Source organism: Chrysochloris asiatica, unplaced genomic scaffold (assembly GCF_000296735.1).
Source record: "Chrysochloris asiatica unplaced genomic scaffold, ChrAsi1.0 scaffold00006, whole genome shotgun sequence".
Lineage (NCBI taxonomy): Eukaryota > Metazoa > Chordata > Mammalia > Afrosoricida > Chrysochloridae > Chrysochloris > Chrysochloris asiatica.
Genome location: NW_006408524.1, coordinates 32,105,139 through 32,120,238, shown reverse-complemented (window position 1 = coordinate 32,120,238; position 15,100 = coordinate 32,105,139). Strand labels below are relative to the sequence as shown.

General features: G+C 41.9%; 1 protein-coding gene across 1 annotated transcript in view; it reads left to right on the top strand.

Annotated features, from left to right (window-relative positions):
* Nucleotides 1-7,701: 7,701 nt before the first annotated feature.
* The window catches only part of SP4 (Sp4 transcription factor), an 81,445-nt gene continuing 74,046 nt past the window's right edge, over nucleotides 7,702-15,100 (top strand). The window contains exons 1-3 of the mRNA XM_006832224.1: nucleotides 7,702-7,926; nucleotides 8,288-8,400; nucleotides 8,896-10,450. Of these exons, the coding sequence (XP_006832287.1) occupies nucleotides 7,920-7,926; nucleotides 8,288-8,400; nucleotides 8,896-10,450 (1,675 nt within the window). The 5' untranslated portion in view covers nucleotides 7,702-7,919. The remainder of the gene's footprint in view (nucleotides 7,927-8,287; nucleotides 8,401-8,895; nucleotides 10,451-15,100) is intronic.

Sequence of the window (15,100 nt, the reverse complement as noted above, 5' to 3'; positions counted from 1 at the left end):
ATCTCTTCCAATCAGTTGGCCAGATAGTTGTCTTCCAAATTTCTTGGCAGAGATGAGTGAGTGCTTCTTGTGCCGCCTCACTTTCTTGAAAGATTGATAGCATAGTGGATTACAAACTGGGCTTATAGCAGAAAGTTCAGCAGTTTGAATCTACTAGTATCCCCTCTATTAACCCTGTAAAGGGTTTCCAGGGAGCAGTTGGCACTTAACAATAACAATCTTACTGTCTATATATCAAAAAATTTAAATGTGCACATAGTTTGTGACAGCTGTTCTAATGTTGAAAGTATTTCTTTCTACTGAAATAAAAGTACCAACAAATAGGAGTATAAGTAAGTTTATTGTAAATTATGTATGGTAGGGTGAAACTATAAACAACTTGAGTGGTTATCAGTGTTGTTGTCAAGTGTTGTAGAGTAGGTTCTGACTCACAGCTACACCATATAGGATTTCCGAAGAGCAACTAGGGGATTTGAACTGATGACTTTGTGGTTCGCAGATCAGTGCTTATCCACATCAATGGTGGTGGTGGTGGTGTGCGGTGGAGTCGGTTCTGACTCATAGAGATCCTGTGTGTTGTTAAGTACCATCAAGTCGGTACCATCATAGCAACCCTGTATAGGGTTTCCAAGCAGTGACTTGGTTTAAACCAACCTTATAGTTCAGTGTTTTATCCTAGCGCCACACCAGAACTCTGTGTTTATACTATGGAGTAGATAGTTGTCTTTGAGTTGATGCTGAGTAGAACTGCTCCATAGGGTGTGATAGCACAGTGTTTAGGAGTCAGGCTGCGAACCTCACGGTCAGCAGTTCGAAACTACCAGGGGTTTCTTGGGAGAAAGATGAGGCTTTCTGCTCGCGTAAAGATTTACAGCCTGGGAAACGTGATACAGGGTCGCTATGATTTGGAACCAACTCCACAGCACATTGTTGTTGTTGTTAAGTGTCATCGAGTCAGTTCCGACCCATAGAGACCCTGGATTAAGTTTCCAAGGAGCAGCTGGTGAGGCTGAACTGCCAACCTTGCACTTCAAACGGCTTTGCAGTCTGGTGCATTAACCCACAGCGCCACACCAGGACTCCATAACTACCATTAATCTTTATGGAAGCCCACTGCCACATCTTTCTTCCACAGAGCAGCTGTTGAATTTGAACTGCCAAACTTTCAGCTAGGTGTTAAATGCTTAACCACTGTACCACCAGGTCTCCCTTCTAGAAAGATTAGTGATTTCTATTTTTTTTTTTTTTTGTCCTGGAAGAAAATATGTCCTTTGGATGTGGGATCCCTGCCCTAAGAAATTCGTAGACACAGGGGAAAATTGATGCCAAGACATACACAGAGCTCTTCAAGAAACGCTGGGCTTACAAGACGCTGAAAGGAGACAAGAGCCTTTCCACAGAACTGACTGAGAGAAAATCTCCTATGAGGGAATCCATTTCTGTTTGTTAAAGCCATCCATTTGTGGTCTTTCTGTTACAGCCGCATTAGCTAACAGACACATACCCACTGCTGTTGTCAGGTTCCATCTTACAGTGCCCTATGTATAACAGAACAAAATACTGCCCAGTCCTGGTGCCATCTTCACAATTGTTATATTTGAGTCCAAAGTTACAACCACTGTGTTAATTAATCTTGTGAAGGGGCTTCTTCTTTTTCACTAATTCTCCACTTTACCAAGCATGATGTCCTTCTCCAGAGACAGGGCCCTCCTGATAACATGTTCAAAGTATAAGAGATCAAGTCTGCGCATCCTCACTTTCAAGGAGCACCTCGGCTGTATTTTTTCCAATACTAAACAATTCCAAGATTTGTTTGTTCTCCTGACTGTCCATGTTATATTCAATATTCTTTGCCAACATTCCATCTCAAACGCGTGGATTCTTCTTTGATCTTTCTTACTCATTGTCTGGCTTTTACAAGTATATGGTTTGGGTCAGGCTCACCTTAGTTCTCAAAGGGACACCTTTGCTCTTTAACATTTGAAAAAGCTCTTTTGTAGTATATTTGCCCAATGCAGTAAAATGTATAATTTGATTTCTGGATGGCTGCTTCCATAGTCGTTGATTGTGGATCCAAGAAAAATACCATCTTTGACAATTTTGATCTTTCTTTGTTTATCATGATGTTGCTTATTGGTCCAGTTTTATTTTTATTTATTGTTTTACATTGAGCCATAATCCATACTGAAGGCTGTAGTCTTTGATCTTCATCAGTAAGTGCTTCAAATCCTCTTCACTTTTAGCATGCAAGGTTGTGTCATTTGCATATCGCAGGTTGATAATGAGTCTTCCTTCCAGTTCAGATGCTTTGTTCTACTTCATATAGTCCAGATTCTAGGATTCTTTGCTCAACATACAATTGAAATAAAAATGATAAAAGGATACAACCTTAACACATACTTTTCCTAATGTTAAACCATTCAGTATCCCCTTGTTGTGTTTGAAAAACTTCCTCTTGTTCCATGTACAGGTTCTTCATGGACACAATTGTTTTGGAATTCCCATTTTTCACAATGTTATTCATAGTTTGTAGTAATTCACATAGTCAAATCTTTGTAAAGTCAATAAAGCACAAGTAAACATACCCATAAGAGGTTATCTTTATCATTTTATAGATGAAGGAAGGAAGGGTTAAAGTAACTTGCCAACATTGCTTTTTAGCAATTGGGATACCAGGATTAAATCCAAGTAGCTCTGACTGGTACAGCCACAAGAGCAATGGGCTCAAGCGTAACAATAATTGTAAGGGTGGTGTAGGACCAGGCTGTGTTTCCTTCTGTTGTGCCGACTTGCTAACATCTAATAAGAACAACAACAGTCTGATTTGAGTTTATACTCTTTGTAAAAAGCCAATGAAATATTTTTTATTAATTACAAACATAATAAATTGAGCATGTGAAATTGGAATGTGTTTACAATTGCAAACACACCCAGCATTTATGCTTGATATTTTCATGATGGAATTTTATATACTGTTTTATTAGGGTAGGAACTATGCATGGTAGCCTAGTGGAACTAATGATGTAACTTGTTTTAAACAAAATGTGTTCACTGAGCCTGTGTCTAGTTCATGGTCAATGCACTTTGGAGCACAGGTGGATTATTAAACTTTGGTCTTTCTCTGATGCGTGACCGTCCCAAACCTTTTGCTTTCTGCTTCCCAAATACAAAATAAAGTAGCTTAATAGTTATTTCAATAAGTAGCTTCCTGATGGAGACACTAAAAATGGTTCCTTTTCTTTTATTCAAGTCACCTGTCATGTCTGGGCCTCAGTTTCTTTATTTATAATATAAACTAACCTCTGGAGATGCTTCTATCACTTTCATCCATAAGCATATTAATCTCACTAAATGTATTTTCAGCATTCAGGGGATTAAAATCTCTGATCTTTGCCCTTAGGGAGCTAGGGGCTTGCATTGGGAAAGACGTTAGAGACTGCTTTAGCACAATTATATGTAGCATTCAAGACTTGTTGATTTGATAGAGAAATGTCAGGTCCTAAAAAGTGAGGAATGTTGTTGTTGTTGTTAAGTGCTGTCAAGTAGATTTCAACTCATAGCAACCTTGTATAAGGCTTCCAAGGAACAACTGGTGGGTTTGAACTGCCAACCTTGTGGTTCGAAGTCCAGTGCTGATCCTACAGTGCCAGATCAGGAGTCCAAAACTTGGGAATTAGGAGATACTTTATATCTGAAAGAGAACTGTAAAAAAACAAAAACAAACAAAACCAATAATGCTTTTTCAAAATGTAGACAGAGAGTTGATTTCAGTATGCAGGGCAATGCACAGGAGCCTGGTCAGTCTGCTAGACTTGTTCTGCAGTGGGATTAAAAATATGAACTTTCTGCTCTTACAAAGCAGAAGGATTGGTGGGAGAGGGAGGAAAGACCACAAAGTATTAATTGTATTTTCAAACTCTGGGCTACTAAGAGAATTTTTAAACACACCATGTAGTAAGACTAAGTATTTTTTCTTGAAGCTTTCTTTTAGAAAACATAATTGGTTGGTATTCAACTGATACTTACACTTACTTTCTGTGGCAAATGGGACTGATAGAAACTTCCCTTCATGAGTACATTACTTTAGGAAAAAAGTAAATTGGTTTAAAGAAAAACATTAAATCAAAATATAAATGGTTATTGTTAAGTGGTGGGTGTGGCGCTGCAGGAAAATGTGCTGGGCTGCAAGGTAAGTTAGAACCACAAGATGGACAGTTCAAACCCACCAGCTGCTCCTTGGGAACCCTGTTCTGGGTCAGAACCAACTTGAGGGCACTTAACAACAAGAAGTCCATGGAGTCGGTTTCGACTCATAGTAACCCTGTAGAGGGTTTCTGAGGCTTTAAAATCTTTTGTGGGAGCAGGAAGTCTCATCTTTCTCCCCATGAGTGGTTGGTGGGTTCGAACGGCCGACCTTATGGGTCATAGTCCAGTGCTTATTCTATAGATCCACCATGCTCCCGGTATAAATGGTACATAGCTTAAATTGGGAAGGTGTTGTAAGAATGACTATAATTTTAGAAATTCCTCATCTATTATATAGATAATAAAATGATGGTGATTCATTTATGTCACCTGCCCTATGGCTCATGGTTCATCCTAGGATTAGGGGGAGCTCTGGTAGCGTAGTGGTTATGAATCGGGCTGTGAACCGCAAGGTCAGCAGTTCTAAACTACCAGCGGTTCCGCGGGAGAAAGATGAGGCATTCTGCTCCCGTAAAGATTTACAGCCTCTGAAACCCTGTACAGGGTCGCTGTGAGTCGGAACCGACTCCACGGCACTTAACAACAACAACAACATGTTATATATATGGAGTCTTGGTGTGGCGCTGTAGGATAAGCACTCCACTTTAAGGCCAGTTTGAACCACAAGGCCGGCAGTTCAAACTCACTAGCCACTCTTCGGAAGCCCTATACAAGCCCGTTATAAGTTAGGACCGACTCTACTGCAATGACCACAAAATATATAAAACAACCATAATATATATAAAACAGAGTCCTAGTGGGTGCTATGGTTAAAACACTGGACCACAAGGTCAGTGGTTCAAACTCACCAGCCATTCCTTGAAAACCCTATACATGGTTGCTATGAATCGGAACCGACTCGATGGCACCTAACAACAACAATATAAAACAGAGGAGTCATGGTGTGACTCTGTAGAATAAAGTACTGGACCGCAAGATTGGTTTGAACTGCAAGGTTAATGATTCAAACTCACCAGGTGCTTCTCGGCAATCCTGTTATTATTAAGCGCCATAGAGTTGGTTCCGACCCATAGTGACCCTATATAGGGTTTCCGAGGAGCAGCTGGTCAGCTTGAACCGCCGACCTTGTGGTTCAAGCCGACTTTGCAGTCTAGCTTATTAACCCGCAGCGCCACACCAGGACTCCCAGAAATCCTATACAGGGTTACTGTGATCCAGAACCAACTTGACGGCACTTAACAGTGACAACATATAAAACAGAAGGAGTTCTGGCAACATAATGGGTTAGGAATTGGGCTGCTAACCCCAAGGTCAGCAGTTTAAATATACCAGCAGCAACATGGGAGAAAGACGAGGGTTTCTGTTCCAGTAGAGATTTGCAGCCTGGAAACCCTATACAGGGTGGCTGAGTTGGCGCCAACTCCATGGCACATGACCACTGCCACCACCATAAAAAAAACAAGGCTTGTTATGTTAACCAGTATTCTCATTTATCTGCAAGCCACAGAATATTTAGGATAATTTATAGATCTATACTGTATGAATAAGCATTCTTTTTATCCTGTAGTTCACCGCAAGCGACATTGCCATTGCGAAGCAGTTTTTTAAAGTAAGGAAACTACAGGGTATGCCCTAATTCATAATACTGCAAATGTCTTCCTTCATTCATCATAATGAATTGGGGAGGGGGCGGTGAGACCCGAGGATAGACAGCATATCTGTAAATACAAAAAGCGCTTTTAAGCGTTATATGCATTGTACACGATTGAGGGTGAGGGGTGGGAAATGTTATTTAAGGATCTTATCCTCATTTATAAGGTGGGGTAGACAAACACTATGTAATTCTTTATTCGATTTGCTTTGTCTTGCTGCTCGGTTTTGTCATCAGCCAATGTTGCAATTACTTTAACAAGCAATGGAAATGCCAGTCAAGAGCAGCACCTGGGACCTCTTCACCCTTGTGACATGTCAGGCCTCAGGCAGGAGGCAAAAAGGCCCAAGGCTGAGTGTGGAGTCCAGGCAAAAAGGGCCTGAGCGGTGGGAACCTGGGTGTGCAAGGATGCCTCATTTCCAGTATTTATATTAGCGATTCACCTCCACCTTTGAAACACTTAATGGGCGCTGATTATCTTCCCTGGCATCGCCCAGATTTGAGGGTTTGGGAGGAAAGCTGGCGAACTGTTCATGTGCATTTTGACAATAAAAAGCTTTGTGTGCAGGCAGATTCCACCTGCTCAGAACCTTATACTTGAGCTGTGTTGACCCACAAGGAGCTGTTTTTTCTTCGCCTCGATAATCTTGTAAGAGTGATCAGCTTGAGAAGTCCGCCAACTACGCTGGCTATCCCGCAAAACCTGATGCAACCCCGGCCAATGGTTCACTGCTCCATTCCAGCAGCCAGGCGACAAGAAATAAAATGGAAGATCCATTTTGGGAAAATAGGCCTCGCATTCGAAGCGGGGGGTTTGAGGGGGCAAGGCGAGCAAAGAAAGGAGAGACGAAGGCACTGCTCCGAGAAGCCGGGTTCATTCAAACCCAGAGGACAGCAAACCCCGCCTCCCCACGCCGCCGCCCGCTCAATCGCCGAGCGCTCCGGGTGTGAGTTCGCCCCGCGGGGAGCGGCTTGGAGCCTTGGAGGCGGTGGCAGAGGTGGTTTGGGCAGCCCCGCGCGGCGGATAGGCCCAGGCAAACAACACCCATTCCCCCTCCCCCTCGCTCAGTTCAACTCCCACTCGGCCCCGGCCACGCCCTGCCGCCACCGCCCCCTCGGGCAGCTTTCCGCTCGGCAGCCTGGCCTCTGTCGTGGGCGGGAGGAAGGCGGGGCCTCGGAAGGGACCGCCGCGGTCGCCGAAAACTACAAGGGCCGATAGGCTTTGCGGTGGCTCACCGCCCCCTTTCTCCCACCACTCAGCGCGCGTCACCAGGAGCTCAGCCAATGGGGAGCGAACCAGGGAAAAAGGGCGCCCGGGTCCGGATGCGCCTCAGGAAAGCCATGCTCCCTACGTGGGGGCAGCGGGCATTTCACTCGGCACACCGAGCCCTTGGTGATCCTTGCGCCCTCACACCCGCCCCGCTCGCTTCCTTTGAGTGAGAACCCTACTTTTTTACTTTAGTGGCAGTTCGGCGAGCTGCTGGAGCGGGTTTTTGGGTGGAGGGAACTGGGAAATGAGTAGGGGGCGGGATATCCTGAGACAACACGTTTGGCTGTATGGAGAGCCTACCAGCAGCGCGCCTGAACTAGGACGCCGAGAGGAAGAGCGCAAGAGGAGCGGAGAGAGAAAAAGAAAAGCTTCTGAAAGAACCCAGAGAAAGGGGGTGGAGAGGAGGCGGCCCCAGCGCCCCGGCCCCCGGCAGGTCGGCGGCCAATCCGCTGGGGGAAGGGGTGGAGAGTCGGCGGCTCCGGCGGAGAGAGGCCGAGGGGGGTGGGGAGTCTGCCGGGCTCGCGCCGCCCTGGCCCCGCCCCGGCCCGCGCCGCCGCCCGCGCCGCCGCTGTCAATCAAGGGCGAGTCAGCCGGGCTCGGGCGGAGAGAGGAGCTGCTACGCCACAGCCCAGCGGCGGCCATTCGCGGAAAAAGAGGCAGAGCCTGTGCCAGCTACAGCCTCCTCCGAGCCACCGCGGGCGGGCGGGACCGGCCTCTCCTCCCGCCTCGCCCCCACCCCCACCCACCTCTATCCCAGTGTCTCCGTCTGAGGGTTTGTCCTGTTAATGCGGGATGAGCGGTACGTATTCTCCACCCCCCTCGGTCTCCTTCACCGCCTCCCTCTCCAGACCCTGCTCTGTTCTCCCCCCTCCCCTGGGGCCGCTGAGATGCTTTAAGGGGAGGAGGAGACGGAGGGAGGGTTGTGTTTTGTCTTAATGTCTGAGAGGGAACAACCTCCTTCTGGGTGTTGCTCTGGAGCGGATGGGTCGGGTTTCAAACCACGTTTTGTGATCTCCCCCTCCTCCCTTCCCTCTTCTCCCCCCACCCCCTCCCGTGTGCGTGGATCGCGGGTTTATGGAGATTAATGTTCGGGGGGAGGGGAAAGGCGAAGAATAATAATCCTAATAACCTGTTGTCGTGTATGTGGGGGTTTCTTGCAGATCAGAAGAAGGAGGAGGAGGAGGAGGCGGTGGCGGTGGCGATGGCTACAGAAGGAGGGAAAACCTCTGAGCCAGAGAATAACAATAAAAAACCCAAAACCTCAGGCTCCCAGGTAAAAGCAAACATACAAAACAAAATGCATCCCGAAACATTAGGGGAGAGAGGGAGTTATACCCCCATTTAATGCCCAGACGTGAAGAACAGAATAAAAATGTTTATCCACTCCAAGCATCTTTCAGAAAGTGAGGAACTTAAAAATTAAATGGTAAATTCATGCAGATTTCACATATTTGAGGGTATGACATTGTTTAAAATTACATCAGGAACTCACACGATGTTGTTTTCCCGTGGGCATTTTAAGTTTAGGAAAATAACACTTCAGGAAAGTTTGTTAGAAATTCCCTTTTATTTAAACTTTATATCACAGTTCTCATGCTGCTTTTAAGTTCATTTTTCTTTTTGGTTTTTGCCACCCCTTCCAGAATGAGTTCTGATATTTAGAGCTGTCAAAAGAAAGAAAGAAAAAAAAACTTCCCAACTACTGGCCTCCACTAAATCTGCCCACTTTTTTTTCCCCCCCTCTCCTTTACCACCCTATTTTGGGTAGGACTCTCAGCCCTCTCCTCTGGCTTTACTGGCAGCTACTTGCAGCAAAATAGGGACTCCTGGTGAAAATCAAGCAACTGGACAACAACAAATTATTATAGATCCAAGCCAAGGACTGGTGCAACTTCAAAATCAACCACAACAGCTAGAACTGGTAACAACACAACTTGCTGGAAACGCTTGGCAACTTGTTGCCTCCACTCCCCCTGCTTCAAAAGAAAATAACGTTTCTCAACCCGCTTCTAATTCATCTAGTTCTTCCAACAGTAATAACGGGAGTGCGTCTCCTACAAAAACAAAATCAGGTAATTCTTCTACCCCTGCTCAATTTCAAGTCATACAAGTACAAAATCCAAGTGGCAATGTTCAATACCAAGTGATTCCACAGCTTCAGACAGTGGAAGGTCAGCAAATCCAAATCAATCCTACTAGTAGTTCATCTCTACAGGATTTGCAGAGTCAAATTCAGCTAATTTCTGCAGGTAATAATCAAGCTATACTCACGGCTGCTAACAGGACAGCTTCTGGGAATATTCTTGCTCAAAACCTGGCAAATCAGACAGTTCCTGTCCAGATTAGACCTGGTGTTTCAATACCACTGCAGTTACAAACCCTCCCTGGTACCCAGACCCAGGTTGTAACTACCCTACCAATTAACATCGGAGGAGTAACTTTAGCTTTGCCTGTGATAAACAACGTAACTGCTGGAGGAGGGACTGGACAGGTTGGCCAGCCTGCTACTACTACTGATAGTGGGACTTCTAATGGGAATCAGTTAGTTTCCACACCCATCACCACCACTGCTTCTGCCAATACTATGCCGGAATCTCCCTCCTCTTCCACTACCTGCACAACCACTGCTTCCACATCTCTGACGAGCAGTGACACATTAGTGAGCTCAGCAGATGCGGGCCAGTATGCAAGCACATCAGCCAGTAGTTCTGAACGCACCATTGAAGAATCCCAAACGCCTGCTGCCACTGAGTCTGAAGCCCAGAACTCTAGTCAGCTTCAGCCAAATGGACTACAGAATGCACAAGATCAATCAAATTCTCTCCAGCAGGTGCAAATTGTAGGCCAGCCTATTTTACAACAGATCCAGATCCAGCAGCCTCAGCAACAGATTATTCAGGCCATTCCACCTCAGTCATTTCAGCTCCAGTCAGGGCAGACAATTCAGACCATCCAGCAGCAGCCTTTACAGAATGTTCAACTTCAAGCTGTAAATCCGACTCAGGTGCTTATCAGGGCTCCAACTTTAACACCTTCAGGGCAAATCAGTTGGCAGACTGTCCAGGTTCAGAATATTCAGAGTCTTTCAAATTTACAAGTTCAGAATGCTGGGTTATCCCAACAATTAACCATCACCCCAGTGTCTTCAAGTGGTGGCACAGCTCTTGCTCAGATCGCTCCTGTGGCTGTTACGGGTGCCCCACTAACTCTGAATACTGCCCAGCTTGCATCAGTGCCTAACCTTCAGACAGTGAGTGTTGCCAACCTGGGTGCTGCAGGCGTTCAAGTGCAGGGAGTTCCAGTTACAATCACTAGTGTTGCAGGTAAGTCACTGTACCTTTAAAAGTATCTTTGAAGCAGTTTCACCGTATTTTTATGCAAATAATGCGTGTATTTTATATTTTTTTTGTTTTTGTTTTTACCCCAAACCTTGCATAGTATGTTTCCTGTGCAAGGTATGCGCGTTCTATGTGTACACATTGTTTACATGGGCGTGTTTTTTGCAGAAAAATACAGTAATATAAGGATTGGTTACTGGTTTTGGGCTACCTCTCAGATTTGTTATAGACCTATTAAGCAGAAATTATAAGGAAAAAAATAATAAACTAATAAACTACCAATTGTAACTGTTATCAATGTGATTAGTTTTTTTGTAAATTGTACTACTGGTGTTCATATGTTTAATTTCTAAGGTGAACAGTTTGTAAAGATTATTCTTTCATAGAACAAAACTATCCCTGATTAGAATTACAACTGTCTCGTGAATTTATTTAGAGATCATATTTGAACAAACTTGAACACTTCAGGAAGAACCTGAGTCAAAATGATGTTCATCTCTTCATTAACAGAAAGTAGATTTAAAATTGAACTAGTGTAAAGTTGTGAGTTTGTTGAAGTTTGATGCTACAGCGTAATACTGCTATTTTTTTTTTTCTCCAATTAGAAGTTACTTCTTTAGTATCTTGTCACCCCGGTTTTTGTGTTTTATTACACTGAGTTGTTTTAAAACTAGATGCTGGTACAGTTGCATTTTATGTTGCAAATTGTTCAGTTAAGTTTTATAGCTATTTTTCTGCTAAAATCAGGATTTTGAATTACAACTATTGAAGTGGTAGGACGGGCATGAAAAATAGTCCTTTGTTTATAGAATTATATTTAAGTAAATCTTATAATCATTATGTTGATTATAGATCTCTTAGTGTGTGATTTCAGAAAGTAATTTAAAAGGAAGATTGTAAAATGTGACAATATGAATTAATGAGTATCATTCTTAAACCAGTTATAAAGCACTTCATATGTGTTACACTTGTAAAAAGATACTTTTGAAGTACTTGGTATCTGAAGTACTTGGAAAACTAGTCCTTTTAAGTATTTTTATGTTTATCAGTATTATTTTACCTAATATCTTGTGTTTTCTAATCATTGAACATTTTTCATTGATTCTAATTTGGTGCTGATCTAGTTGTGGTTTTAGTGTCTTGGATATGTTCAGAACTCTTTAGTTAAATATTTGTATTTTAATGTTATGAAATGTATAACTTTGTAACTTTTGAATGACCTTTCGTGAAACTAGTTAATATCTAAAGGTGATACATACATATGAAATTGAAAACTGCCAGATACTACCTTCTGACTCAGTGAACCTAGGATTACATTTTTTGTTAGATACCCACGCTCTCCAGACCAGTGCTATCTAATAGGATTTTTTTTGTGGAAATGTTGTATATCTAGATGGTTCATTGTGTGATAGGCATTAGCCACATATGGCTATTGGAAGCACTTGAAATGTGGCCAGTGTGGCTAAGAAACTATATTCAGAATATTTTAGTTTTAGTTAATTTAAATAGTCTTTTAATTATTATAGTCATAAGTAGTTAGTGGCTGCCATATTGGACAGCTCAGTTCTCTTAAGTGTGGTACTTTTCCCCTAAAACTATTGCAACATGGTTATATAAATTTCTCTGGATTAAAATACCTTGTTTTGTTGCTACTTTTGGTAAACATTTTCAATAACTTTGTAGTTCAGAAAAACGTCTGTTTAGGTTGAATGACAGCTTACACTGACAAAGCAAAAATTATGTCACTTTTTGTCTGTTAAGTGTTAGTGAATTATGACTAAGAGAATTGAGTAATTTACAGTTTAATTTAGAAATATCAATTTTTTGCTTGATAATTGATGTCCATTACAACCCAGAACTTTTTCCTTGCCCAATGCTACTAAAAGTGTGATCTTCATAATTGTCTGACTCAGATTTCACTCGGATGGTGTTTTAGAAACACAGAATCCTGCATCTGGAAATACCATTTTTTTTGTGGTTGGGGTTCAAGGATTTGCATTTTAAACAAACTGTCTAGGTGATTCTAAGGCCAACTAGTTGTCAGGTATGAATGGACTTGAATCAAGGGGCAGACTGGTGCTTGCAGGGAGGCCTTGAGCAAGTTCACATGTGTCTCTCAGAGTTTATGTCAGTGAATGGAATTGTATGTCAAATACCACAGTATTGTTTTTATTCTATATGCATATATTGATTAGTATGCTCTGCACTCCTAAGTGTACTTTTTCCTCCTTATCTTTAGGGATAATTTTTTTATCTAAACACCTGTTTACATAGTTGATGAGGACATTCAAACTGTATATTGTTGTTGTTAAGTGCCTTAGAGTCGATTTCAGCTCATTGCAACCCTGTGTAGGGTTTCCAAGGAGCAGCTGGTGAGTTTGAACTACCAACCTTGTATTTCAAACTGACCTTGCAGTCCAGTACTTATCCTACAGTGCCACACCAGAGCTTTATATTTTTTTCTGAAACCAAAAATTGTAAATTTTGTTGTTGAAGTGGCAATGTTTAGTGACTTGTCCATTTTGAGAAGATTGCAATGAGATCAGAAAGATACCCTGATTTAGACAAGTCAGCGCAGTTAATGTGGGCCTAGTTGCAGATTTTGTCATACAGGCTTGACAAATGTTGCCAGAATTAAGGTATAAGACTTGATGGGCAATATAGCAATTTGAAATTGGGAGAAGTGCCTTGAAGTAATCTTAATGAAGCTAGTTTTTTTTTTGAGTGAGTTTTGAAGACATAACAGTGGGGGACAAAGTCTTTCTGGAGTCAGTCAGAGAAAGAGCATTAAGGGTTTGGGGCAGTTCTCTGCCCTAGAGGGTTGCTGTGAGCTAGAATCTGACTAAGGCAGTGCCTTTCTCTCTTATAAATGAACCTCGCAGTTCACATCTGTTACTTTGTATCCTCATTCACTTTTTAGTATTTCCTTGGTTTCCTATTGCCCCTTGGGAGAATAGTATTTAATTTTATTAAATTTATTGGGAAAAGGTTGCTTTTAATATTTTACACAACCATTACCAGGGATTGAGAATACTATTAATCAGCTTTGACAGAACGTAATGGCTAGCTTCTCTACCATCCTCATTTTATTCTAAGTGGGATAGGGGATGGGAGTCTGAATGATGTGGACAGAACAGAAGAACAACCATATAAGAGAAATGAAATAAAACCAGTTCTTGAAGCCAGGGAACTTCATACTTAGTTGTATGGGATAAGCATGTTACTGGTAACCTGAGAACATATGTTCATCATGTGTTTCTGTGGTTTAGTATCTAGCCAACTAGTTGTTGTCGGAACTAAAATACACAGTATTCCCTACATTTTGTTTTCTTGTTGGGATTCTAAGTTTGTCTTTGACTGGAGGAGGAACACAAACTCTATATCAAGCCCAAAGGTAATACCTAACTGCACTGCTGGTTTAAGAACATTCTTAAAAGTGAGAGGTACCTGTTTTCACAATACTCTGGTAGCCAAAGAGCCTGGGATATAATGAACTTGAGGAGTTTCCTGTCCTGAGTTAAAACACATTAGAATTTTCAGAGACCATTGGTATCTAGATCTAATTAATTTGCAGTGGTCAGGAATTTGACTTATTTCTGGTGGTAATCATCAGCTATAGTAACACATTATGCTGTAGACCTCTTGCTTGATGAATGGGTTTTTATTAATTTTAGTTGAATTAACATTGTTATGCTAGTTGTCTCACAAAGGAAGTTCAGACATGTTGATAAAATGTTGTTGACCCTTAAAGAACTTGACTCTTACCTTCCTTTTCTTCTCCAGGGAATTAAAGTATGAAACCTTGGCATGTAGCAGAGCCAGGAAAGGGAGAGCCAATTCTTCATTATTGGTGAAAATGGGGACCAAAGAAAATCATTGAAATTTATATTTAATCTGAAAACCTAATTTAATCCAGTAGTCAATGTTTTACTACAAATGTTTTTCCAGAGCTACTGAAAGTAGAATATTGGTTTGTAGTTTAATCCAAATGTGAGTTTTCTTTTCTATATGTATATAAATTTAGGTTTCTCTAGTTGGTATCTTAACATGTTTGTGTTTATACATATATATACACACATACATACACTCCTTTGCTTGGTAATTTATTTTTTTGCAGAGAAGTTAGGTTTATTCCTGGAATTTTATTTCTCTAAAATCTTCTAATCCTGTTTATCACAGATTGAAATTTACTATGAGGAACTTGAATCATTTACCCAGTACAGGGGATTTAAGTTCTGAACTACCAAGTTGGTTTTACCCAGTAGATGATAATATATCATGATCTTTAATATCTGGTGATGGCCACTTACCAATCATTGTCTATTTTTAACTTTTTCACGGAACATGTATAAGTACTTATTCAGTATTTGTTTTTTAAGGCTACTTTCAAAGGACTTCAGAGTAAGAAATAAGAGAGAAGAGCATGGAACATAGAATTTTAATAATGTTTTTCAAATTCTGGATGAGCGAATATATAACAAGTAATACTTTAGGAACATTGGAGCAGGCATGAAAACAGTTGAAAAGAGAAAAAAAGGAAACATAACCAAGAAGGAAAGTACGCCCAGATCTTGTAGAATTAACATGTCAGTTTCCGCCGGTTTAACTGCGACTCTGGTGACCCGTGTGTGCAGA